Raw genomic sequence first — 27,232 nt, 5'->3', positions numbered from 1 at the left:
ACAGAGCTGACAATTATCGTTTTTATCAAGCATGAAAAGTAAAGGACTAAAGTGGTTATTATTTTCTAAATACAAGTTGCGTTTCTGGTTATTTGTGTTTTGTGTTTCATGTGTTACAGTGTTTCATGTGTTACAACAACAGCTGTAACACATCCTGAAGTTTGCCTCAAAGTTTTTCCATAAGCAAAAAAAGTAAAGTAATAGTTTTAAAAAAAAAATTGGGATTAAATGCTGCTAATATGGTTGCAATATTTTGAGAATTTATATTTAAAGGAATATTCAATTTTCTTAAAAGAAAAATCCAGATAATTTACTCACCACCATCCGGGATGTTGATTTCTTTCTTTGTTCAGTCCAGAAATTATGTTTTTTGAGGAAAACATTGTAGGATTTTTCTAATTTTAATGGACTTTAATAGAGCCCAACATTTAATACTTAACTCAACACGTAACAGTTTTTTTCAACGGAGTTTCAAAGGACTATAAACAATCCCAAACGAGGCATAAGGGTCTTATCTAGCAAAACGATTGTCATTTTTGACAAGAAAAATAAAAAATATACACTTTTAAAGCACAACTTCTCGTCTAGAACCGGCCTGACCTCACGTAATACGTCATGATGTCAAGAGGTCACAGAGGACGAACGCGAAACTCCACCCCAGTGTTTACAAGTGTGTTGAAAGAGGACCGTTCCTACGTTGTTGTATGTCAACTGATACTAATTAATGTCTTTGTGTCAGTTTATTGTTTACAATGGTCCGCAAATGTGTGTTTTATATATGTAACACGTGACCTCCCTACGTCACACCCATTTACGTTAGGTCGCGCTGGACCGGATCTAGACGAGAAGTTGTGGTTTGGGGGTGGATATTTTTTATTTTTCTTGTCAAAAATGAGAATCGTTTCGCTAGATAAGACCCTTATGCCTCGTTTGGGATCATTTATAGTCCTTTGAAACTCAGTTGAAAAAAACTTAAGTGTTGAGTTAAGTATTAAATGTTGGGCTCTATTAAAGTCCATTAAAATGAGAAAAATCCTGCAATGTTTTCCTCAAAAAACATAATTTCTTCTCGACTAAACAAAGAAAGACATCAACATTTTGGATGACATAGTGGTGAGTAAATTATCTGGATTTTTCTTTTAAGAAAATGGAATATTCCTTTAATTTTCATAGTGTTCATACTTGTCATGACTCTGTTCTGTGTTCCCCGGTCCCATGCTCTTAGTTTGAAGTTATGTCTCTGAAGTTATGTATGTGGTTTACAGGTTTGTTTTGTTTTGGTTTCATTCTCATTCTTCCAGTGTTATTTTGTATTACTTTATGTTATAATTAAAGTCACCTGCACTTGGATCCACTGCCTCCGCCTGCCTTTATCCACAAAACATTACAATTGAATTACAATTCAAGTTTGTACTGTTGGTTTGCTTTTGTAACATTTGATGAAACTGATATTAAAAATGAAAATGCAATTTAATTATTTTTTGCATATATATTGTACTGTATAGTGTTACTTTCGTCCCAGCTGACTTATGTGCAACTTATGTTCAAAGTGAAATTATACTGGACGTCGTTTTACATTTGTAAAAAATCCCACCTGGTATTGATAGACCACACATGTGCAAAGAAAAATATATCTGTCTAAAATATTATCTTTTAAAATAATGCTTTTCTGAAAAATGGTACTTTCATTTCACCCCCACTCTCCCCTACACTGTAAAAATGTTGCTGTAATTATGCAGCTGGATGCCAGTAACTTACTGTAGAAGATAAAGACTGAAAATGTTTCATGTTCATTTAACTTTGAACAAACTGTTGCCAGTAAGTAACATAAATATAAAATCTACAGTAAGTTACTGCACTGTAAACAAATTCAGTAGAAATTACAGTGTTACTTGCAGCTGGTTGCCAGTAACTTACTGTAGATTTTTATTTACTGGCAACATTTTGTTCAAAGTTAAATGAAAATTAAACATTAACAAGTCTTTGGCTTTACAGAGTAAAACTAAAATAACAGCATCAAGCAAAGCATTCTGGAAAACAAAATCTGAAGCAAAAAACACAAAAAGGTTGATAATGATTTCTGGCTCCAATGATTTCTGTATAGTTTTATTCTGTAAAGATAAAGACTTGTATATTATTTACTGGTAAAAGTTTGTTCAAAGTTAAATAAATATTGAATATTAACATTTAAATCTACAGTAAGTTACTGGCAACCACTGCCCAGTAATACTGTAATTTCTACTGTTTTTTTTACAGTCCGGCAACCAGCGGCCAGTAATACTGTAATTTCTACAAATTTTTTTTACATTGTATGTTCTCATCAAACTGTACTTTGTTATTTGTTGCTGTTCAATGACGTGTGATCTGTGTATAAGTGGTTTCTTTTAGAATTGAGCTTGGACATTAAGATAATTTTTGGGACAGTCTCACCCACCTGAAATTGTATCCCAGTGATGGTTTCTCCTCCTTATCATTTCTCCCAGTTCCATAAAGGCCATAAAATTCATATTGTGGTTTGCAGTATTTGATTTGGAAGTCCAGATTGCAATTCCATTCAATGAGAATTCCTATAGCCCCACCCTGCCAGATTACCAGAGAAATATGATTATAATTCATTTGCGTGTCTGGTCTTAACAGAAATCATCATAAGCATGCTTGGCATCCTGTCCTTAAAGCAGAGGCTTAAACTTAAGCTCTGAGCTAACCCCGTTACACTTGAGAAGAACATTTTAATCATCACCTGAATAATAAAGTACTTGAAAATCTTTAATAAATTTTGGAAAGAAAAATATTGGGGTGTTTAAATAGTTTGAAACAACATACTGTAATACAGTGGGTTTAACAGTACCATAAATTCATTGTTTAAAAGTTTAGGGTCACTTAACTGAAATGTTTCTTGGATCATAAAAATAATTTGAATCTGAATGGGTCTGTTTTAATGTTTGAAATTATTTAATTAAACAAAAATATAATCAAGCCAACATATTAATTTGCTTTCATTAGAAAACTACAATTTTATTATTATTATTTTAATGCATCACTTGAATTGTGCAGCCATTGAGAAACCAGAATAGATAAAAACTGTACAAGAGTACATTTTTACAAACTTGAAGCAAAGAGCGCTAGATGCTAAAATATAACATAGGTTGATTAATTTTGAATTTTCTAGTCACAGCATCAATCTCAAAGTTTGCATTATTTCAAAGCTCTGATGAATTTACTATTAATCTAAAATATTAAAAAGATATTACCAAAGGACGATATGTGACCCCAAACTTTCAAACCTGTTGTGTATATTGTATTTTATAGCCGTATAAAAGACTGAGAATTAAATGTACTACTTAATAATAATTGTATAATTGAACACATCTTTGTATTTGTGTGCATGTGTGAGACGGTGAGAATTTAAATGAGAGAGCTGCTTGTGCATGTAAAAGCAAACACGACTGTCTGTCTGTCTGCGTGTGTGCATGCATGCGTGTACATTTGGATGAGTATGTAAAGTAAAAGTGTTACCACAAGTGGTAAGTATCAGTGCGTGCATATTTGCCATCATGACTAAGACAAAAACGTACAAAACGTGCGATTTCCGAGAAATTCAACCCAGAACGCTCCACAATGTCTCCCAGTCTGAAGATAGGACATAGTGGATTATTTATTGGGTCATACTGACAGCTACTGATGTACGCCTGATCCACACCTTCTACCAGGTTACTCCTGACACAGAGGACATTTAGTTAGTGATGCCTTGCCAGATACAGATTTTGTTACAGAGTTAGAATAGAAAACCTCTTACCTGACAACATTAAAATAACGGAAAGAGATCGAGTTTTTGATGAACAGAGTGAAATTTTCTGCTACTTTCAATACTGGAGGACTGCAGAGAAAAACAGAGAGAAATGTCATGTCACGGTTAAATGACTTCAACCAAAGCTGTGGGCTGATTCAAAACAATATCTAATAGATATTGTCACATGCTCTAGTTATAAAACACACAGTGTCTTCCACCAAGAAGGGTAAAAGGCTGAAAAATTAACCTTTATTTTTACAATGGCTGCCTGACAAGTGAATAGCCACTTAGGGAAAAGGAAGTAGTAGGGCTAAAATAAATACAAAACATTAAAAATACATACAGGTTAGCAAATGCATTAATAACCAAATTATGTAGAAAAGCAACTGCATATGTCCATTAATAAATATTATATAGTTGTTTTAAAGGATGAAATTGAAATTAGTTTATCCAGTTTGAAAATATTTTCAATTCCATTCCAGTCGTGAGCGGCAGCAAATTGAAAAGATGCAAAACCAAACACAGAGTTAGTTTTAGGAATGCTTAATTGAAGATAAAGTGAGGACCGGGTGAAACATCCTGTAAAACCACATGATTTTTGTTTTGGAGGTATTAAGATTGAGTTTGAGTTGTGTAAAAGACTGCTGTTGTTGATAAAAGCTATCTTGCAGGATAGTTTGAACAGCATCAGGGAAGGATATGGCAAAAAGGATTCTATCATCAGCATATAAGTGAATGAGTGAATTACCAACTGCCTGAGGAATGTTATTAATATTAATTGAAAAGGGCCAAGGATGGAGCCATGGGGGACACCCCTGGTGACTGGGAAAGAATGGGAGAAAAGGTTTTCAAATCTTACACGTTGAATAACCTAATATATTCGGTAAATCGGATAAAAACTATGCCATTTCATCAAATTCGTCTTCCATGCACTTACTGTAGAGGACTTTGCTGGAACGGATTCTGCAAACAAACTGGTATTTCTAAATAGCCTTGAAGCGGATGTGAACAATTCGGTCAATATTAAGGTGGCATTTAGTGGCTTTTGCATCTGAGATTTTCATTTACTTCCAAATATATATTTGTATAAATACATACATTTTAAGTTACCCAAAATCTTTGAGCTTTAGGCCGGTTTCTCATACAAGGCTTAGTTAAATTAAGGTGTTTAAGCTTCTTTTTTAAACATGTCTTAGAAAAAGATGTTATCTTGAGAAATCAATGGCACTGGCATATTTTAACAAGTGCAAGTTTTTTTTCAGTTGAGACATCTCAAACATCTGTTTTAATCTAGGACTAGCCTTAAGCCTCGTCTGGGAAACCGGGGGTTACATTTTGTTATCTTGTTGCAAAAATGTAATTCTGTTAAAGCCAAACTGTATGTTACAATTATTTGTAGTGCTTTAGCAACAAAACCCAAGAAACCAACCATATTTTGTTTCCAAAATGTCATAGAGGAAATGTAATTGGCTCTTCGGACCTAGGTGCCAATTTTATTGTTATTGTCTATATTAAACCACAACAATAATAAAAGTAGCATACATACTCTGGTATTTTACGGTCATCTTCAATGGGACACCAGGAGTAGACCTCACAAGTACTGGTTTTATTCACACACTTGCCCGTCATGAACCCTTAGAAAAAGGAAAGCATAATGCCGTAAGGCAAGGGGAGGTATAAGAGGGGAGTGTATTAGGGACTGAAAAACAACATACTGTACTGTAAACACACTTTGTAACATTCCTTAGGTGGGGTATACAGACCAAACACACATCACACAAATAAAATCAAGAATGTACTCTCGCGAATACACATTTAAGATTGTAAGAAAGAGAATTAGTTTTAAAGAGCTTGTATTTACACATTTCAAAGGAAGAGCCTATTACAGCACACTGCCATGCTATTAGGTACAATCATTAATATCACACACTGAAAAATGAAAGAATTAGTGGAAAGCACAAGCTGATATGAAAACAGGTTACGTCTGTTGGTGCAGGTATCTTCCATTCCCAGAGTCTGCTAGTGACAGTGGGCGTGAACGTGAACATCAAATGAATCAAACTATTAAAATACACATAGTGTACCGATAGATTACATTGAGTACACATCAGAAATATAATGCAATAGTCCATGGCGTACAAGAAGGTCATGTGTTTTTAAGATTATGTGATAAAGGATAATTCGTCTAGCAGTTTGTTGCAAGCAAGTCAGTACATTTTGAATTACTGTAAAGTGAGATGAGTCATGTTTGCTTAGGTTTGCCTTGCCGTAGAAACCATGTAAATAGTTCTGCCGCTCTGCACATGAAACTGAGTTAATATTTGAGTAGTTGTGAACCATGAAGGTCTCAGACGGTCAGCAATAATTGCATTTACAGGTTGAATTGTTTTTCATTTTAAATCAGCTTTTTGGATGTTTTAGATTAGGTCGGTTAGGTTTGCTAGTTAGTCTAGGCTAACTTTAACAGTAACAAGCAAATAAAGTATTTATTTGAAATATATTTAACAAGTTTATGTTTGGGGCTACCGTGGACTATTCACTATTATTTACTATTAAAGGCCACGATGTTTGAAAAACGGTTTGGAAAAGAAGACGGGCCGACTACCAAAACACACTAATAGCCAATCAAATCAAATCAAATGCCGGGTTGCGTATGTGTGGGGCGGGTCTATCAACAGAAGGTCCAGATTCTATTGGGCTAGGGGCGTGTTTGTTTAGGTGATTTCAAATATCAACATTGGCTTTCAAACATCATGGACTCCGCCTTTAAAGGTGCAGTGTGTAAATTTTAGTACACCTAGTGTTGAGGTTGCAAATTGCAACCAACGTTTTAGTCCACGGTTCACCAAAATGCATAGGGAAGCTACGGTAGCCGCCACCGGACAACCATGTCATCGTTGGAGACAACTTGGTAAAAAAAGTTTGTCCGTTAAGGGCTTCTGTAGAAACAAAATGGCGACTTCCGTGCAAGGGGACCCTCTGTATGTAGATAAAAACTATGAAAGAATTATGAAAGGTCTTTATACACCACTAATAATATAGTTATGCATTTTATATTGCATTTCTGTCAAGAGATCGTTATAAAAGTTACACACTGCACCTTTAAATACACATAAAACACTGGGTTATTTTTTAACCTAGCATTGGGTCAAAAAGGGACAAACCCAACCGTTGGGTTAAATAAATGTTTAGACCAAAGCATTTTGGGATGAAACAGTGGCTGCTCGTGACTACTCATCCGAGGGGCGCAAATTCAAAATATGTGTTGGGAGTGTCATGTGTGTTGCTTGTGTTTTCAAAATATGTGTTTGTTGCATCATGTGAACCATGTGCATCACGTGCCCCGTCAAAACAAGTGCCTGCTGCACACGCGTCAAAACCGTTTACGACGAAAGAGACACTCACATTCACAAAATACACGCAAGACACTCCCTTAACAGTAAACTCTGATTACGCATGAGATTATGCGAGTATCTGACAAACGCGAGCGTCTCTTCTATCACAAACCCTTTGGACGCGTCTGCAGCAGGCACCCACCCCGACAAAACACGTGAGGCACATAGGTTCACTCGACGCGGCAAACACACATTTTGAAATGACGAACATGACGGGCTACATACATGTTGTGACGAACTTCGCATCGTGCGCCCTCGAAAAAATAAGTCACCGGCATAGGTTAAATTGCAACACACAGTGTTGTGTTTATCCCTTTTTGACTCAAGACTGGGTTGAAAAAAACCCAGCACTTTTTAGAGTGTACTAGATTCAAAATTTTGTAGAAGTCTCTATTATAAAGTGATTTTTATAGATTATTCAAAAAAATCAATTTCAGCAAAAAGCGTGTTTGTTTATTAAGCCCTACTGACCCAACACCCAGCACAAGGTCAAAAAGGGACAAACTGAGTCGCTGGGTTAAAATAATTAACATATAAATGTTTATACAGTAGTTCACCCAACAAAGGGTTAAAACAACCCAGCACGGGTTAGATTCGTCCCTTACGGTTGGGTTAGTCCTTTTTTGAGCTGAACACGAGCTGAACTAGACCTTTCTAGACCTTTGTGGATTTCTGGGAATGAAAGATATCAGTCAAAGCATTTAAATTAAGTTGAAAGCATCAGCAAATAAAAGTAAAGCACGTCATGAGTGTTAATGACTTACAGTACAGAGTCAGCACCATGTCTGATGTAGAGGTTAGTCAGAGACAGAAATACTGTGGTGTTTATTAGGTCCCCTGCATTTTCAAGCACAACTGAAACCAAATGCTTGCATGCAAGTGTGCTTATTTTCATACCCCATGTTATGCACCAAATATCTTACACCACTGGTGCATGATTGGGTTGCCAATAAAAGCTAGTAAGATTATAGAGTCTTGATGAAAATACACTGGATGATTCAGTTCCTCTGCCCCAGGCTGCTGTTAGTGATGTTAGTCCGTGCTGCGCGGCGATGGTGCTTTCTGTCCAAAGAAATAAATGATTAGAACTTTACCATTTCCCGTACGTTTGTATTTGCCTTCATCACAGTCTGCATCTAACATGCACGTATTCTTCCCGTTTGGCACCTGCAACATATAAAAAGATTATGTTAATAGCTATTAGTGCTTATTAAAGCCTACATTTGCTTGCTTGTGGAGAAAATATGCAAATGAGAGATTTAAGTAAAGATCGGAAAGAATGAAACCCCATTTGGAGAGCCATTTGTTTAAGCAAAGCCATGTAGGATGGGCAAAAAAACTAAACAAATCGAGCTTACTTAGTGTCAGATATTAAAACAGATTTAGCCAAATGATAAGATTTTATGTAAAATCACTTTAGCTGGGTTTTCACAGATTGGGTCTCATATATAAGGCTGAATATACATGCTCATGATTATCTAGTTAACTTGCTTAAAGTGCCTCAAACAAAACTCTAAACAGCTTTAAAATGCTTTTGACCTTGCAAACTTCTAAAGATTAGTTACAGCCTGAGCCAACTTCTCAAAATCCCTAATTTTATTAATCTTCATGCAACCTATAGCTTTGTTTCTGGGCAGACTTAAATCCTGAGTGCCCTTCCCTTAATTTTTCCCAATGCAAATCAGACTGTGGATATTCAGTGGGTTTTCCATCTGATCTTAAGGGCTTACTCGCCTTATGGGCCCTACATCCGACGCAATTGTCTTTTGCTAGTTTCAACTCGGTGCAACTATCATTTTCACGTTTAGTGCCACGTTGTAATGCATTTGCGCCCAATTTTGCGCCCATGGGCATTCTGGTCTGAAAACGAGTTGTGTTCAGGCGCATTGTTGGCGCGATGCTATTTTGAGGCAACTAAAATACTGTAGACTACGCCATTGACCAACTAAAACCTGGTTTAAAGTCTAAAGTCAATGGCGCAATATTGTTTTGTTATTTAAAGAGTGCATTAGTAATATGCGCCTATAAACGGGACAACAACGCGCGTTTGCTTATCACACACATGGATGCACAGCAACACATAAACGTTTTTTAAATATGAAAAATTTAAGGATTAAAATATTATTAGTTAAAGATTATTATTGAGTCTCTTGGACATAAATGAGGACAGATTACGATACATTAGAATGTGTAGGCAAGTAATTGAATGTTTTGCTTTAAACAAATGCAAATATTGCATCTATTTTTAAATGTTTTTATTCTATTATTGTATTTGATTATTTTGTACCTCTGGATATGGTGAGGTGAAAACGTTTTTTAAGTAATGCTATTCAAAACACTCACGGCGCTGTCTGAGTGCTGAAACGTTTTGGCTCTCAACACGTTTGTAAATTCTTTATTTTCTGTTTGTTACAAATAAAATATTTTTAGAGTACAAACCTTTTCTTGTGTTTAAAGGTTTTAATACAAAATAATTACAATTTCAATACAAGTAAAAACAACACAATTTTTAAGATCAATCTTAAACTGTGGGTCTTCTTCCTTTGTTTAGCTTTTCAGTTTACAAATCCGCCATATAAATAGGGAATCGGCATGGCGTGAGCGCAACTGTCTTTTAAAGGGGATGAGAGATGAGACTGTCATTGGATTATTGCACGTTACGCCCAAAAGACACCCATTACTCATTACGAGAATAGGAACAACCCTTTTAGACTGTGCACCTGGCGAACAAACCATTTTTCCTGTCATTAAATTAGCAAAAGTGGATTGGAACACGCCTGATTAGACTGTGTGCCATGCGCTTTGGACAATGCGCTTAGATCGTTAAAATAGGGCCCTATGTCTACCGATTACCGTTCAAAAAGTTAACCCTGGACAACCCAGGTCAAATTTGGCCAATGTTAATTGATGCTAAGAGAAGGGTTCTTGGGTTCTCCAGGGTTAAATCCAGGCTGCATGTACTGACAAGCCACGGCCCAAAAACTGTAATTTAATGACATTTACAGTATTGTTAATAAGGCAAAAAGAAACAAGATTAAGAAACAGTTAAACTGGTAACCGAACAGTGAAATGGCAAGAAAAAGAAGGTCAAGAGACGTTTTTAAGAGTCATGATTATGAAAGACGTGACATATTTATCTACCTCAGGACACTTGCCCTGTGTCTGTCCCACGGTGGCAATGTAATTTGTCATCACGACAAAAGACGAGGCACCCTAGAAAACAGAGCAAAAGGAGATCAGATAAAATAAGCAACATTTGTTATAAAGTCAGAGTTACACATTGAATTTACATCCTCTCTTACTCTGTTTAGTTAAACAGTGGCTGCATAAGATATTGAGTCTTTAAACTTGCTGCGCTTATACAAGACCTGAAAAATCATGATAAATCTTTGTAATAAATTCAAGTATTCTGAAAACTTAAGCAGATGGGATGGTTTTTGAGTCTGTTTAACCTCAGCGTTCAGTGCCTTAATACCCATCTAAGTCGTGTTTTTGCATGTGTTTGTACAAGTTTATATACAGTATGTGCAATATAAATCAAGTCCTCTGGGAATGTTGCACAAATATCATTTTTATCATTCTGTGTCTCTTTTATCAGTGCCCTGCTCGTATTTCACTCAGCAACAACCTATGTCATTTTTATTGTCTGACTAAATGGTTTTGTCATATTTACCATTCAAAAGATCCCTCATCTCTTCTCAGTTATATCTATATTTTAAATACACATTTTTCTATTACATTTGTTATTATCTGTTATAATAACAATTTGAGTGAAAAATAAACAATATTCTCTTAATTTTTTGTGTTTTAAGCGGTCAAGCTGACATGGATTTCTTAAGTTGATTACATATTTCCCAGCATAATTTAAGAGCACTCCGAAGACCCAGTTGTGTTTCCAACAAGGAAATTTGACCTTTAGTACAAAGAAATTATTTACACTCTTTTAAAAAGGTGCTTCACAATGCCGTAGATTAGAAGAACCATTTCTGGCTAAATGGTTCCATAAAGAAGGCCTCTTAAGAGCTTTCTGTTTCAAAGAGAGTTATTTGTAGTGGGGGAAAAAGTCATTTACGTTATTTTAAACTGTTCAAATTCCTTGATCTTTTAAGGTTAAAACTGAAACTTTTCTTGTGGTCCCCACTATATAGGCTACTGTAAACATAATAGAGGAGCAGTGCAGTTTTAAAATCGAGGACACAAAGGAGGGAATATTGAAAGTTGGTTGCAAGACACAGAATCATCAAATTTTCTATACCGTAAATATATATCAATAATGCAATTATCATTAGTAATACTGTATGTGTTACTAATAAATTCCTTTGGATAACTTTAAAGGCGATTTTCTGAATATTTTGATTATTTGGACCCTCAGATTCCAGATTTTCAAATAGTTGTCTCAGACCAATATTATCCTATAACAAACCATACATCGATGAAAAGCTTTTTTTACTTTTTAGGTGATGTATAAATCACAATTTCATTAAATTGACACTTATGACTGGTTTTGTGGTCCAGGGTCACATTTGAATGTCTTTCACTGCAAACCACTCTAAGAAAGAACAAAAATCTTCACTTCTTAAAAGTTTCTAGTCACTCTTCACTGTCCTTTCTGATTAAGAGTAAAAGGATAAAAAAATCAGTTAATTTCCTAAAATATTCAGAAAACGGCTTCTGCTAACAAACCAGTATTTCTGAACGGCCTGAGGTCGGAATTAAGCAAATTTGTAGTCATAGATAAACATAAAACTACATGCTGAGAGCATTCGGTCAATATCATTTTTGACGGAGGTGGTGTTTAGTGGCTTTTGCAATTGAGCTTCATATTGCTCATTGTTAGTTATTAGCTTATGTATTAACAAATGTTAACAAAATACAACCTTATCAAGTTTTACCACTTGATCTCAAATGATACAATTATTAATATCAATGGCGGCCGGTGACTTCTTTTTTCGAGGGTCGATTCAAAATTCATCACAACATGTATGTAGCTCATCACGTGTGTGGTTCGTAATTTCAAAATATGTGTTCTGTGCATCAAGTGATCCTATGTGCATCACGTGTCTTGTCAAAATAAGTGCCTGCTGCAGACGAGTCTAAAGGGTTTTTGATAAAAGAGACGCTCTCGTTTGACTGATACTCGCATAATCTCATGGGGAATCAGAGTTTACTGTTAAGGGAGCATCTTGCGTGTATTTTGTGAATGTGAGCGTCTCTTTTATCATAAATGGTTTTGACGCATGTGCAGCAGGCACTTATTTTGACAAAACACGTGATGCACATGGTTCACATGACGCAACAAACACATATTCGCAAGCAACACACTCCGAACACTTATTTTGAATTTGCGCCTCTCGAATGAGCAGCCACGAGCCGCCACTGATTAATATCAATCTGGAAGTGTTACTCAAAAGATTTAGATTACCACAATTGCCTGTTTGCTGTCATAAATGTGTAAAACATTATAGCTACAGCTACCTAGATTAAGTTTGTAACATTGATGGGCACCAACATATAAATTCAGTTTCTGAGCATGCTATCAGCATGCTTTTTGTACATATTTGTTGTAAATAAGCAAGCAATTTATGCAAAACACAAATCTCATAAATCCCCCAAATCTCCTACACTGTAAAAAACATATTGTGAAATTCACAGTAATTAACTGGCAGCAATTGACAAGTAACTTACTTTAGAAAAAGCACAGTAAGTTACTTGTCAATTGCTGCCAGTTAAATACTGTGATTTTTTTCTATAGTAAGTTACTTGTCAATTGCTGCCAGTTAACTACTGTGTTTTTTTTCTATAGTAAGTTACTTGTCAATTGCTGCCAGTTAAATACTGTGTTTTTTTTTCTATAGTAAGTTACTTGTCAATTGCTGCCAGTTAAATACTGTGATTTTTTTCATACAGTAAGTTACTTGTCAATGGCTGCCAGTTAACTACTGTGATTATGCCGTACTGTAAGTTACTTGTCAATGGCTGCCAGTTAACTACTGTGATTTTTCCGTACAGTAAGTTACTTGTCAATGGCTGCCAGTTAAATACTGTGATTTCTTTTCCACAGTAAGTTACTTGTCAATGGCTGCCAGTTAACTACTGTGATTTCTTTTCTACAGTTAATTACTATTGTCAATGGCTGCCAGGTAACTACTGTGATTTTGTTCCACAGTAATTTACTGGCAGTCATTGACAAGTAACTAAGCAGAGATTATATATTTTTAATATATAGTTCATTGTGGTTTTCCCTACAGCATTTGATTGGTTAGTTATTTTCTGTAAACATTCATCAATGTTAAAATAAAGTTGTAATGGTCAGCCTTAAAGGTTGAGTTACAATTATTTAAAAACTCAAGACTGTTAAAAGAAGGAAATACAAAAAACAAATCTAAAACAATATAAAAGTCCAAGCGTGTTAAAAGTCCAAATGTGCAAAGTTTCCACCGTGTATATAAAATCCAAGAAAGTGATATCCAAAGTCCATAAAACGTAACTGGACAGGTAAGCCCAATACACAAACTCCACACACCAGCAACCGCTTGTTTTAGCTATAGCGTCAGCTAACCATGTGCTCCTGCTCCTTCCTTTTATACAAAGTTCCATGTCATGTGACCCCTCACATGACAGGCAGACGAGGCAAAATAAAAGACATACACACATAAAATAGCAAAAGGATAAATTGGCTAAGAAAACATGTAAAACTAATTTAAACTCAAATATACATAAGTCACAATATAATGAGTGGTAAAACATGTATCTTGTTTGATCACGTCACAACGTTAATGATCTAATTTATATATGCTAAATTACAAAACAATACAATAAGTTTTCTGATTTGAGGGAAAATGCTACTGTTTCACAGATATGTACTAAATATATATATTTTTTTTACAGTCAAATACATTCAATAAATGCATGCTAACATTTGTAAAATAACATTTTAATTTGCATGAAAAAGTATGAATTCCCAAGAAATGCATCCTAAAACATCTTAAACTTTTGTTACAATCTAAAAATAACTAAATATAATTCAGTTTTGTAGATATACAGGACAATCTGTAAATAAAACAAAATAATTAATTATCAATCAAAAGTACACTGCAAGTAAACTGTAAGTATCCTCCAATTCTTATTAATCACAATATTACTGTGAAGTATAATAACTGAAATGCAAAACAAGTTTATGTCTACAATATTTTCACTCCAAAATAAATAGTTCTAGTGCACAACACAACCATTGATTCTAAAAATGAGTCTAAATTCAGAATCCCAATTTTACAGTGTATAAGTAACATTAAAACATGCCCAAAAAGGTCAGTGAAACCATACCACAACAGACAATGTTAAGAGACTGAAAAGCTATTTTCATTTAAATTGCTAGTAATCTACTGAATCCTACAGTATGAATAAACACATTTACAAGATTTACTAAAAGTTAGAATTTATGTTTTAATTCTATTCAACATGCTTAATCACATTATTGTTTAATTTACATTAAACGTGCCTGTATTGACATTTAAGTACGAAATAATATCAGCTTTGAGTGGACTAGTTATCAGATGTTTAAGTGAATCACCAAAACATGACTCCAAACAATGGATCTTTTCCTATAGATTATGTATCATATATGTGAACAAAGTTATTTATTACGTTATTTATACACACTTCACTTTGATGAAAAAAAATTTGGTGCAATTTTATTTTCTGTGTGCAGGTTAAGCCACTGGTAAAACTCTAATGGGCATGACTGCTCTCCATTCAGAGGGTTTATGTGTTTTCATGTCTCACCAGCATATGGCCAGTAAGATGATTTCAGTTTAATACTGTTTAAAGTATCTATTAGCCTACCATGTGTATTTTCTCTAAAATTAAATATTTAAGATTGTTTTTCATAAATTAAGGACATAAACACTTATGTTAGGTTTGTACAAGAAAAATATTTTCTTACATAATATCGCCAACAACACTCTTAGGTGGCTAAACAGATCCTATCTAAGCCATCATCTGTGTCCATATTCCAGTTTATTGTTAAAACAAGCTTTTGAAAGGCAGATTAACAAACAGCTACAATCAACACTATTAAACCGTACTTGTGTGTGGCACTTAAACAGACATACTGGGTGCATCCCAATTCAGGGGCTGTGACCTTCCAAGGCCGTATCTGAAGGCAAATGACATCACCGGGCCATGACGAAGGCTGTCACAATTCGAAGGCTCCTTCATATAAAAGCCTCTTAGTGTGGCCTTTTCCCCCCTGAAACCGAGTTAGGGCTGTAACGATATATAGCTTGTCCTATTAAAAAGACCTGCCTGATTATGCATCGCGGCATCGCGATTCAGTGTTTCATGCGCAGCTTGTGTGTGTACTTTGGCGTTTTGGTCAGTAAGAAGTCCTTATCAATCTAAAATCATTATGAGTCGGAGTCGTTTATAATGTGCATTTTAAAAAGCAACGCTCGTTAAACAAAATCATTCAAAATATTCTTTATTATCATGAAAATACCTGAAACTATTTGAAGAACAGCAATATAAATATTCCTGTAGACATTTTCTGGAATAGCATTTGCAATGCTAGCCTACTTCTTCTGTGGCACAAAGGGAGTTTCTGCACGAGAGCGCCCCCTGGCATTTGGATGTGGCGGCATTACACCGTAATTCATGCAAATTCTTTATTGAGAAAACGCGCATTTGCACGATAAATCTTTACAGCCCTACCGAGGATCCATAAATGTATCCTTTAGAGCAGTGGTTCTCAAACTGGGGGCCGGGGCCCCCAGGGGGGCCGCGAGATGGTGCCAGGGGGGCCCCAGTTTTATGACAATTCATAAAATACAATAATTTATCATGAAATATGTGTAATTAAACTTAAAAAAAAATAAGTATACTAACCAACAGCACTACTTTGTATAATTCAATATGTTTTGTTTAATTAAAATTGAGTTTTAGAACAGTTTTTTGCCATAAATTTTCTTTGGAGGGGCCGCGAAGGAATGTGCCGTACACAAGGGGGGCCACACGCTGAAAAAGTTTGAGAACCACTGCTTTACAGCCTTGGCTATCCCAAAATTTAATATGAAGTCTGGGTATTTTGAAATAAACATTCAAAACTGTAGTTAAATAAAAGTGCATATTTTGCTAATTAAAGGTCCTTGTGTCTGTTTTACTATTATAAATGATGTTTTAGTGATGTAAATTAATATTATTGCTGCAATGTTGTGTGTTGCGTTTTGCATTTGTATACTTCTAAGGTTGGTGAATTTTACATACTGTTGGATAGTTTAATCTGCATCAATGTGTTATATTTTCTAAAGTAAAATAAAAAAATCTGCCACCATATTTATTTTTAAAAATCTGATAGGTCTCAGCTTTTGTGTCCCAGTGACAAGCGTAGTTGGCGGGAAAAGCAAGCGATGCCCCCGTAGGCTAGACTGTCTCATTTCATTTCACTTCGTGGTGTTTAGAGGCTGCTGCCTTCAAATATTTAGCCTTGCCTTCAAAGTCTGCGGCCTTGAAAGGATCCAGACCCTGAATTGGGATGCACCCTCAGTTTGTTCAAACTTAACCAGTGCTCACACAGCAGTCATTGGCCAGTTTACTGAATGACAGTCATATTAACCAATTATACTCAAAACAACATGACGAGTCAGCCAATACAATTATGTAACACTTTATTTCGATAGTCCACTTTAGAGATTTTACTAATTATAAGTAACTTTGCAACTACTTATCCTACCAATCTTTACAGTATTAGTAGACTCTCTGCTTAATATCTATTCACACTTTATTGTGATGATCCCTCAACAGACATTCAACTGACTATAAGTATCTTTGCAGGTGCATGTCAACTTATTTCACTAACCCTAACAGTCTACTAACACTCTAGGGACAGTTAGACAGTTAGTTGAAATATAGTTGCAAATTAGTGAAAGTTGGTTGACATAGTTGAAAAGTTATTTATAGTTGTATAAGTATTAAGTGTAACCTACAATTTATTTCAGTGTGGTAACATATTAAATGGAATGTTGTGTGTACCATATTGTAGACAAAACAATAATCATAGTGAACTTTCTCCTTTAAAGAAATAAAATAAATCTAATTTGTCATTACTAGCATAACACTTAAAATAATACAAAATCAAATATACTTTAAAATGTTTTCCCAACAAAGATTATTGAAGAAATTATTTTCTTCAATTAATTTTGTGTATCCTGAATAAGATTAGACATCAGCATGTTGCTAACAAAAATTGTTGTTGACTGGACTTAAATACATTTATGAGTTGCAGAATGTAAAATGTGCTGTAACACATCATGAATTTTGATTTCTCAGAGTTTTTTTTAAATAAAAGTCAATCGGGTTTAAATGTCAGGAGTTCCTGTCGGGATGAAAGTAACACTTGTTACTCTTCTCCCACTGCCAATACGGTTGCATTATGTTGAAAATGTATATTTTTTTTATTTGATTTAATTTTATTGTGTTCAAACTGTTAAAATTTTTTGTTTTTTCAACAATTCAAGTTTGTACTGTCAGGTTGCTTTAGAAACATTTGATGAAACCAAAATTTAACCGAAAATACATATAAACAAGATCATAGTCATGTTTATTTACTAAAACAAGTGTAACACAAAAATCTATCTTGTTCTGTTCTGTTACTTTTGAGCCACCTGTGTGTTACTTTCGTCCCTGCTGACAGAGTCTAAGGCCATTTTGTTTCCAAAATTTCACCTGGAATTCATAGTCCACACTTGAGTTACTGATCACAGCAAAAATATATCTGTCTAAAACATTATTTTTTTAAAATTAAGTTTTTCTGGAAAATGGTACTTTCGCCCCTGCTCACCCCTACTGTGAGTCTCTACAGTAGAATGTTGGTTACTGTGAGTCTCTACAGTACATTGCTGGTTACTGTGAATCTTTGCAGGATATTTTATTCACTGTGACTTTCTACAGCACATACCTTTTTACTGTGATTTTTACAGTTTTAAAACACTACTGTGATTTCACACTGAATGCACTGTAATCCACTGTGAACTTTATTACAGTTATTTGCTGTGCATAAACACAGTTAATTACTGTAGATTTCACAAGCATTTTTTACAGTGTAATAATCTTTTAAATCTTATCTACTTAGTGCTAAAGTTGCATCTTCTAAAAGTATTTTGAATGATTACAACTTGAAGACCCTGTTTTACGTACATATTCATGAAAAAAGAGTCACCAAAGTCTCTCCAGTATATGTATATAAGTATATAAGTACAATATAATAATAATAATAATAATAATAATAATTCATTACATTTATATACTGTCAAAAAAAAGGTACGGGCAGCACCAGTATCCTAATATGTACCATTTAGGTACAAATATTTATCTTTGAACTACCAATATGTACCTTTGAAGTACTAATATGCACTTTTTGGTTACAAAGGTGTACCTTTTTGAAAGGGTACTGTCCCAGTGACAACGTGTGTACCTTTATTTCTGAGAGTGTAGCGCTTTTCTGCAGCACTCAAAGCGCTTTACATATGAAAGCACCACCAATGTGCAGCATCCACCTGCATATGTATGTATGCATGTCTGCGTGTGGGTAAAATAGAAAGAGAGCACTTTGAACACTTTGGACCACACTCAAATTGAAGCACTCTGCATGATCGCTTCATTTATTCATGCTTATTTAATGTCAGGTTATAGGGTTACACACTAATTTTCTGTCATTGTCTGTGGACCCCCTTAAGGAACCACATGTATCAAACTAGTTTTGCAGCTGTTTATTATTTAGCTTCAACAGCCACTCCTTTGATTGCTCAGATGTGACGTATATTGTATACTATAGAGTTCTTCTCTGTCAACAGTCGCTTTCTCAGAACTCTGTGCGCTTTCCAATCTCAAAAGACTGCTGGCGGTTAGCAGTAAATTATGTATTTCTAATGATAGATTTTAATCACTTCATAATTACTAATGGTGTCTTTTAGATGAATGGATTTATTTTCTTCATTTGGAAAATGGAAACATGATAGTTTATTCCTGTTGATTAATACATAAATGTTTACAGTACTTGCATTATTCTGACTCCCACAGTAAAAACAACCTGATACATGCGTGACTGAAGATGTTTACACAGTACTTATCTGTAACGAAACTCATTCTGACGTCTATACTAATATTAGCATTAGTGTAAACTCAGGAAGCATAGACATTTACATAAGTGTATCTGTATTAAAATCGCCTAATGATTCTTTAGTTTTGAAAACAGAATGTGACCCAGTCTGTGAAACGCAGGCTATGGTCTCATAAACTAATTACTCAATGAAATTTGCGGCATCAAAGTTTTATTTAAATTATTGATTTTAATCTTTAACATGACCTTATCAGTCAATATTAAATATATCAAGGTTATAACTGAACACTCTAAAAATGGCTAAATTATTTTTGACCCATAATGGGTAAATATTGGACAGAAAACGTGCTGGGTTAAAAATTGACCCAATGATGGGTTATTTTAACCCAAAAGCTGGGTTATTATACCCCATGATTGCATAAAAACAACCCATCATTGGGTCAATTTTTAACCCAGCACGCGTTCTGTCCAATATTTACCCATTATAGGTCAAAAATAACCAATTGATTTTTAGACTGAAGTTTCTTTACATTATGTAGGATGATTTTATGTAGAAAATCACAGAAAATGAGCTGGGTTTCACATACTGAGTCAAAGATATTGAATTAAATATGTGCATATATTTTCCATTTGATTTTATTATTTCCAAAAAAAATCCCACCTGTTCTGGGAAGACATAATCAGCTACATCCCATATCCTCTCCTCTCCACTGATATTTGTAAAGGCAAGTCCCTTCATTTTGGTCAATATTGAGCCAAAGGCAGTATCCACTGTCTGGTAGCCTTTCTCATACATGAACACCCACCTAGCAAAAACAAGAAGGTAATCTGTTAACTTTGTTGATCTGTTACAAATGTTTGTTCTGAAATGTAAAAGCCATAACGTTCTATTCATGAAAAAGTGCAGCACATACAGTACTGTCAACATCGAGCTTTTATCAATATGTGTTTTTGGTAATGGCATAGGCAGAAGTCAACATTATTATTTACTACTACTACTATTGTAGAAGTACTGGAAGCTATTTAATAAGGTTTGATCTACAATGTGCCTTCATTTTGAGTTGTTCAAGATGTGTCTACATAATTGAATGATGTTATCATTATATGACTTGCTTGAATAGCTCATATGTTTATCATTCACACCTGCACAACAGCTGGGAAATGCTCACAGGGCTACATATTATCGCTAATACATCAGCAAGCTACATTATTGTCTCATATATTAAGTAGAATTAAGCAATAAGACGTTGGCATCGTGCCCTCTAGCGAGATACGGCAAACGTTCCTCTTTCGTTTGAAACATGACTCTCAACCTTATCATCTAACACAGATATACTACTTTAGACAGACCAAACTGGCAAAAGAAATTGATTGATTTGATTAACTTCTGTTTCATTTAGCTACCATGCTAAACTTCAGTACTCCCTACTGAAAAATCCAGCTAAGACCAGCATAAGCTGGTGAGCTGGTTTTAGCTGGTCTCCAGCTTGGTTTTAGCTGGTTTTGCTGGTGTAGCAAGCTGGTCTAGCTGTGTTTTGGTCACTTTTTAAGCTGGTCTACCTGGACTTAGTTGGTCAGGCTGGAAGACCAGCTGGCCCACCAACATGACCAGCTTTGTCAGGCTGGGAGGACCAGCGTAAACCACCTTAAACCAGCTACCAGCTTATGCTGGTCTTAGCTGGATTTTTCAGTAGGGCTACCCCCATTCCAGATGACAGAACCTGCAAATGCACATCTGTGGAAAAGCCTTGTTCTTTATCTTTAAGATTCCCAAACAAATTCCATAATGGCCTCTTCGAAATTGTACTAGGGTCGTCTGCATTTCATTTACTAAGGGGTGGTCTGGAATAAGTTGCATCTGCTGGACGACTCTGATCGAGCGTGTGTTGATGTTTGCGAATAAACACCTGGGAGTTACAGTAAAAACTGATTCTGATGAAAAAGGAAAAAAGAGGCAGTGCAACTCCTATGGAAAGTATGAAAACTGACATTGTTACTGGAGTTCTTGATTCTGATTGGCCGTTGTGGCCTTACTCGGTCAAATATTTCTGAATTGTGACCGCTGTCCGTAGCAAAGCTGTAACTGACCATATATCAGAGCCATTTATTTTTCCCACTATGCTGTGGTTTTCAGCGTCAACCAATAAAACAGTTTCAACTTAAGTCAGCTATTCATTTATTTCATGTAATATATATGAAACTGTACAGTCAGCCTGCATTATCACAAAATAAATCTGGTCCAAATCATACAAAAACCTTTGCGTTATGAATCACTGTGATACAAGACATTACAAAATAACAACTTTACTAGTTCGCAACAGACTGCACATCACAGGTTTGAATTACTTCACAGGAAATGCCCAGTTTGCCTGAACTTGTTTCTAGTAATTGTTAACATCTGTCAAAGCTTGTTTTCCCATAGAGTAAGACAGCGTTATATTTTATCCCATGCTAGTTTCTGTCAAAAATGTATGCTTTTTAAAACATATCTGTATGTCTCATACCTCATACCACACATCAAGTGCATTGCGTGTGTATCTCTTACGCACATAATTCAGAACAGCTGCAGATGGCCAGCTACAGTATTAGGTCATGTCAGTTGTTGTCATATTATTAATCTTAAAAGCCATGGTCATATTATACGTCATATTAAACCAAATAAGTCAATATTGAAAGCATGTGGACATATATCCAAATAGAGCTTTCATAATAATTATACTTGCTAACTAGAAATTCACTCAGTTTTTTCATAAACATGACATGGGATGACTTGGTTTGGTATAGCGCCATATTAGTAGCAAACTCTGTAAAGAAATGCAGTACATGTCACAGCACTAATAAAGGATTATTGTGACAGTCTTAAGTCATTCCATTTACATAGTTGACATTTTTTCTGGTCTTGTTGAAACATGCACATGCAGTTACTTGCACACTATTTGTTTCTTCTCTTCTGTACTTTAACATTTTTTTAAGACAAAATGAAATCTCTTACCCTATGATGTAGGCTAGAACGCACATCTGGATGAATCTACACACAATTCCAACTCTTCTGTTCCTGACCAGAACCTGACGAGGAGTCTCGTATTCAAAGAAAAAGTTTGCGCAACAGCCCTGTATTCTGTCCTTCATTTTTTTACAGAAAGGATAAGGGTACAATAATATAACAAATCTGCTTTTGTCCCTCTTTCTTCACAGCGTTGTTGTAATAAGATGTTCTTGGTAGACACTGGTGATCTGTCTAAGAAGTGCTGATTGCTTCCTCTCTCTTGTTCTCCCCCCCTCTCTCTCTCTTTCTCTCTCTGTGTGTGTTTTTACCTCTAAACAAAACACATCTCAAAAGTTAACCTCCCATTTTGCATTATCTTCATCCATTAATTCTTGTGTGGCTGTGATACAAATTCATGTACAAACAGACAAACTTCTTATAGGTGGAGCAACAACGTAAGTGCAAATAAAGACTTAGTTTCAACCACATCATTCCCTTAGACATCCTTCTCTATCTCTCTCTCGCTCGTCCGCTCACTCTCTCTATCAACATTTTGATGCATTCTTCTGTCACTGCCTTCCTGAATGACTGGTGACGATAAAACCCAGAACTGTACTGTTTGTTCATCTTATGTATGTTTGCACATGCACATGCAGTATATAATGTAGTGTAAATGCATCATTTTCATGGAAATTGTAAATAAATTCAAGTCAGGCTCTTAATGCTACTTAATATTTGTAAATAATTAAAGTTAGAAGATGGAAAGGAATGTTTTGCTTCCAATTGCTGTTTTTTGTGGATTTATCTGAGGAATAAACCTAAACATTGCACTGTTCTGGAATGCAACCATGTAAACAGTGTTTATTCATTTTGGTAAACCTATTAATTACTTTTGTCTTCTGTGCTTTAACTTAATGCACAATGTAAAATTTTAAAACACTTTTCTTCAATGTAAAAAGATTTCGGGTTCCTAATGGATCGTTGTCCACCACCTAGATATCAAAACAAACACTAGAAATCAAACCAATTTGGATCTACTATATCCAGACAGTTTTGGATTATTGACCAACCAAAAATATGACTTGATTGACTAGTGATTTTGATTGATGTGTACAGTATCATCAATGTTGATAAAGACAACAAACTGATCGCATTTCAAAGATGACAGCTGACAAATATCCTCAAATAAATATGCTCCATGTCACTGCAGCATTGGTATATGGACTAGATCCTTTCCTGCGCTTCCCATGCAAATGACATCAACCTCACAGTTCACCTGTACATCAACCTGAACAGTGCTGGTTTGCCCAGTGTAAGTCCAATACAATAAAGTTTTAATTGATCTTATTTCTTCATTACTATGAATCGGAGTACCACACACAAGTCCAGCAAGTCATTTCTTGTTTTGTCTTTCATTTTCTCTTCCTGTGAAAAGTAACAGAGCCTTTAAATAAGAGATAACATCTGTCAGGAATTTGTGTGGGAAGCAGTTTGGATTAGCAGACAAAGAGTGAAGAAAACCAGGGTATATGTGTGAGACCATGTCTGTGAAATCCAGAGTAAAGTCTCATAATCAAATTCTGAGATATTGAGCATCAAAGTTTGATTTTAAACATTATTTTCACTATGATTTAAACTTTTGGCATGCCCTTACTCAGTCTACTTAAGCTATCAAGGTTATATTTAAACATAATGTTCTGTACATTACGTAGGATGATTTTATGTAGAAAACAGCAAATCTAAGAAATGACTTTAGGTAGGTTTTCACAGGCAGTGTCACATTTTGGAAAAAAGCACCCTTTTGTCCATCCACACATCATTTTCATATCAGTTTACAAGTTTAAACAAATTTTGAGCACTTTGAAAAATTAAATTTTTTGTAATTATTGGATATGTAGAACCTAGTGATGGGGACGAGACCGCCTATGCCGAGTCCAAGTCAAGACTGAGCCTTTGAAGGGTCAAGACCGAGTCGAGACCGAGTCCGTTGGTTTTCAAATACAGTCGAGTCTGATTCAAGACCGAGTCTTTGAGGAAGCAAGTCCTTTAGGAGTCCTTTAAAGACCGAGTCCTTTAGGAGTCGAGACCAAGACCATAAAAACATGTCAGTTAAACAGTTTTCATATTCATGATTTAATATCACCCCAGTTAATAATCAACAGTTAGGCCTACAGACTCAGCTAGATTGGGAATTGTTTAGAGGAGCAGTCTTAACGTCTTAATATGGACTTGCTTTTACTATCATTAAAAAAATCCCTACATCCCCACATGCATCATCTTCGGCCTATTTTTCTAGAGATAAATAAACGGCTCTGATGGCAGTATCTTTGCATTGCATCATGGGATGTCATGTTCAAATAATGCCCATCAACATTGCATTTTATTATTATTGTTATGTGTTGTGTGTTTTTAATTTATATGAACATTAAATCTCGGGGACATTAATCTAGGGGACTCGATCTGTAATTAAAAGTCCTTCTCCTTTTACTGTGGTCCGAGACCGAGTCAAGACCGAGTTTTTGAAGGAACAAGTCCGAGACGAGTCAGAGAAAGCAGAAATCGGTCTCGAGACTACATCACTAGTAAAACCCAAATGTTACTATTGAACACCATTATGCAGTTGGATTATAGCTGATACACAGTTGGATAAGTGTGCCAAATATTGCACAATTTCAGCACAGTTTAGACCAGTGGTTCCTTAAACCTTTTTGGCGTGCGGCCCCCTTGTGTACGGTGGCCCCCACTTGTGCCCTTCGTGGGCCCCCCCAAAAAAACGTAGACTATCACATAAAACATTGTAAAACAAAAATCTGAATCAAACAAACCTAATAAAATTTACAATGTAGTGCTGTTGGTAAGAAGCCTCTAAGGTTTAATGACACAGAATTTATGATAAATTAATATATTTTATAAAATGTCATAACACTGGGGCTCCCCTGACACAATCTCAGGGCCCCAGATGGCCACGCCCCCCAGTTTGAAAACCACTGGTTTAGACTTACCTGAGTAACTTCCTGAAGTGTTGAATACAAAATAGTTTTTCATTTGTTCTCAGTTTCCTTCGAAGATTTTTGGTTTACTTGGTAAGTAAAATGATGTCCAGTTTGACTGTGTTGCTTTACATTTCTTTAGGTAGTACAGCTTCTCAAAAATTATCTAATGAGAAAAATGTACTTCAAAAGCTTGACATTTTAGCATGATGTCATAATTAACTGCTGGTACACCTAGAGATGGCAGCACAGTCGAGTGCTTGGCCTGCTAGGCTGCTAGTACATACTGTAAACACACACGTGCTCTTTAGATACTATTAATGTGTTAACACTAGAGGACAGTGTTGCTCCGTAATGTTGTTAAGCGAGTCTATTTAAGGAGGAAGCTTAATCCTTAATTTTAAAAAACAATTTACTGTAAAATATCTGGACGTTAAAATCTGTCATGTTTGTCCACTTTTACTGGTTTTCAGATAAACTTTTAAATGAAGCTTAAACCGTGGAAAGTGACCTTAGTAGAATATATACGTAAAGTCCCCGACTCAACTTTTCTTTAACTAAACTGTCATTGGGTTACTTTAAAAGTATCAGTTACAGTATACAATGTGCAAGCAAGTTTTTCTTTTGAGTGTTAAACTTCTTTGCCGATTCCCAGGTTGTATGCTTCCCCTTTTGAAAAGTTTTTATTCCTTCTTTTGATATTGCCAGAGCTTTCAAACGATTTTTTGTTAATAAAACACAGATCGTTTTCCCCATCACTTTCATTTCAAGACGAGTTGTCAGTTTTTTACGCTCCTCCTCGGGATCTTATGATTGGTGTTTTGACACGTCAATCTTCATGTAGTCTGCTTCTCATTAGCGGAGGAGTGGTCGTAGTAGGCGGGGTTTACAACTGTCAGTCCTGCTGGAGTGAAACCTCACAGTTTCCAGCGCGAGTGGACAAGTAACGAGAATTAACTGTATCACGCGTTCGGATATAACAAAACATGAGCTAAGTACTACAGAATACAATTTAAACGTTACAAATGGGGAGCTAAAAGAAGAAAATGACGTGTATGCGTTACAGTATGTTACTATTTTCAGTTTTGGAGTTATTGTTGTTTGGATGCACAGCTGGTTTGTCTCGTGCCGCACACCGCGAGAGCGATGAGAGCGCGTCTCAAGGCTCGAGATTCCCGCGTGCTGCGCTGGATGAGCCACTGGACGCGACCACCATACCAAACCACTTACAGGAGGACGACCGGAACCCCAGGTTTACAACTTTCAACCCCAGGCTGACCGTCACGACCAGAGACTCCAGGACCAGTGGTAAATCTAACCAACTAGAATCCTTCTTGGTGACCGCAACGGCTGCGCCTCTGACCAAAACAATGGACCCAGTCAATGAAATATCAACATTATCCACCAAACTAAATATTACAGTAAATTCCACTTCTTTCACTCCAATAAGTCACAAAGAAACGTCAACGTTACCCGCATTGGATACAAACAGTTCATGGACAGTGAAAAGCACATTCACGCCTGTCCTGACCACTGAGACAGGTAGGTCCTTATGGACTTTTTTTCAGTCACATGGTCTAATGATGCTTTGTTAAACGTTTTAAACATTCATGTCTTATGTCCTGCACGTCACATGCACTGCTCCTCCATCAGATTCTTAAATGAGCTTGCAGCGGTTGGTTGCAAAGAGTCTACCTGTGTTGTGAAGCACAAGCTGTTCTCCATTAATTGCCTCTCTCTTCATTACATCATTCAGACTTCCTCACACTGTATCTCTATCATCTGAGGATGCTTTATGTTTCACAATCCCCTAACTCAAAAGTTTCATTTTTATATAATATGTATTTGTTATGACGACAAGCTGTGGCAGATAATCTTGTTTAGAGACACTCCTTTGTTTCAAATCCAAGGGTGTGTTAGTGTGTTTGTAGCATTGATAATGGTTTGCACAGAAGTTTT

At 35.7% G+C, this 27,232-nt stretch overlaps 2 protein-coding genes across 4 annotated transcripts in view; one reads left to right on the top strand and one right to left on the bottom strand.

The window, feature by feature from the left end:
* p2rx1 (purinergic receptor P2X, ligand-gated ion channel, 1) overlaps positions 1 to 22,764 on the bottom strand; it is a 29,103-nt gene extending 6,339 nt beyond the window's left edge. The window contains exons 1-8 of one of the 2 annotated variants that reach the window (XM_055199430.2): positions 22,290 to 22,764; positions 19,959 to 20,103; positions 10,327 to 10,398; positions 8,292 to 8,352; positions 5,337 to 5,424; positions 3,797 to 3,877; positions 3,576 to 3,717; positions 2,435 to 2,580 (exon numbers count right to left, since the gene is read on the bottom strand). In XM_055199430.2, coding sequence (XP_055055405.2) covers positions 2,435 to 2,580; positions 3,576 to 3,717; positions 3,797 to 3,877; positions 5,337 to 5,424; positions 8,292 to 8,352; positions 10,327 to 10,398; positions 19,959 to 20,103; positions 22,290 to 22,426 — 872 coding nt within the window. In that variant the 5' untranslated portion in view covers positions 22,427 to 22,764. Of the gene's footprint in view, positions 1 to 2,434; positions 2,581 to 3,575; positions 3,718 to 3,796; positions 3,878 to 5,336; positions 5,425 to 8,279; positions 8,353 to 10,326; positions 10,399 to 19,958; positions 20,104 to 22,289 lie in introns of both variants that reach the window. The other variant, XM_055199429.2, reaches the window with a different exon arrangement.
* Positions 22,765 to 26,155: 3,391 nt separating this feature from the next.
* LOC129440223 (multiple epidermal growth factor-like domains protein 9) overlaps positions 26,156 to 27,232 on the top strand; it is a 92,989-nt gene continuing 91,912 nt past the window's right edge. Inside the window, exon 1 of one of the 2 annotated variants that reach the window (XM_055199432.2) lies at positions 26,156 to 26,815. In XM_055199432.2, the coding sequence (XP_055055407.2) occupies positions 26,320 to 26,815 (496 nt within the window). In that variant the 5' untranslated portion in view covers positions 26,156 to 26,319. The remainder of the gene's footprint in view (positions 26,816 to 27,232) is intronic. The other variant, XM_055199431.2, reaches the window with a different exon arrangement.

Source organism: Misgurnus anguillicaudatus, chromosome 22 (genome assembly GCF_027580225.2).
Source record: "Misgurnus anguillicaudatus chromosome 22, ASM2758022v2, whole genome shotgun sequence".
NCBI lineage: Eukaryota > Metazoa > Chordata > Actinopteri > Cypriniformes > Cobitidae > Misgurnus > Misgurnus anguillicaudatus.
Note: the sequence above shows the minus strand (reverse complement) of the source record. Positions and strands in the feature narration are given on the sequence as shown.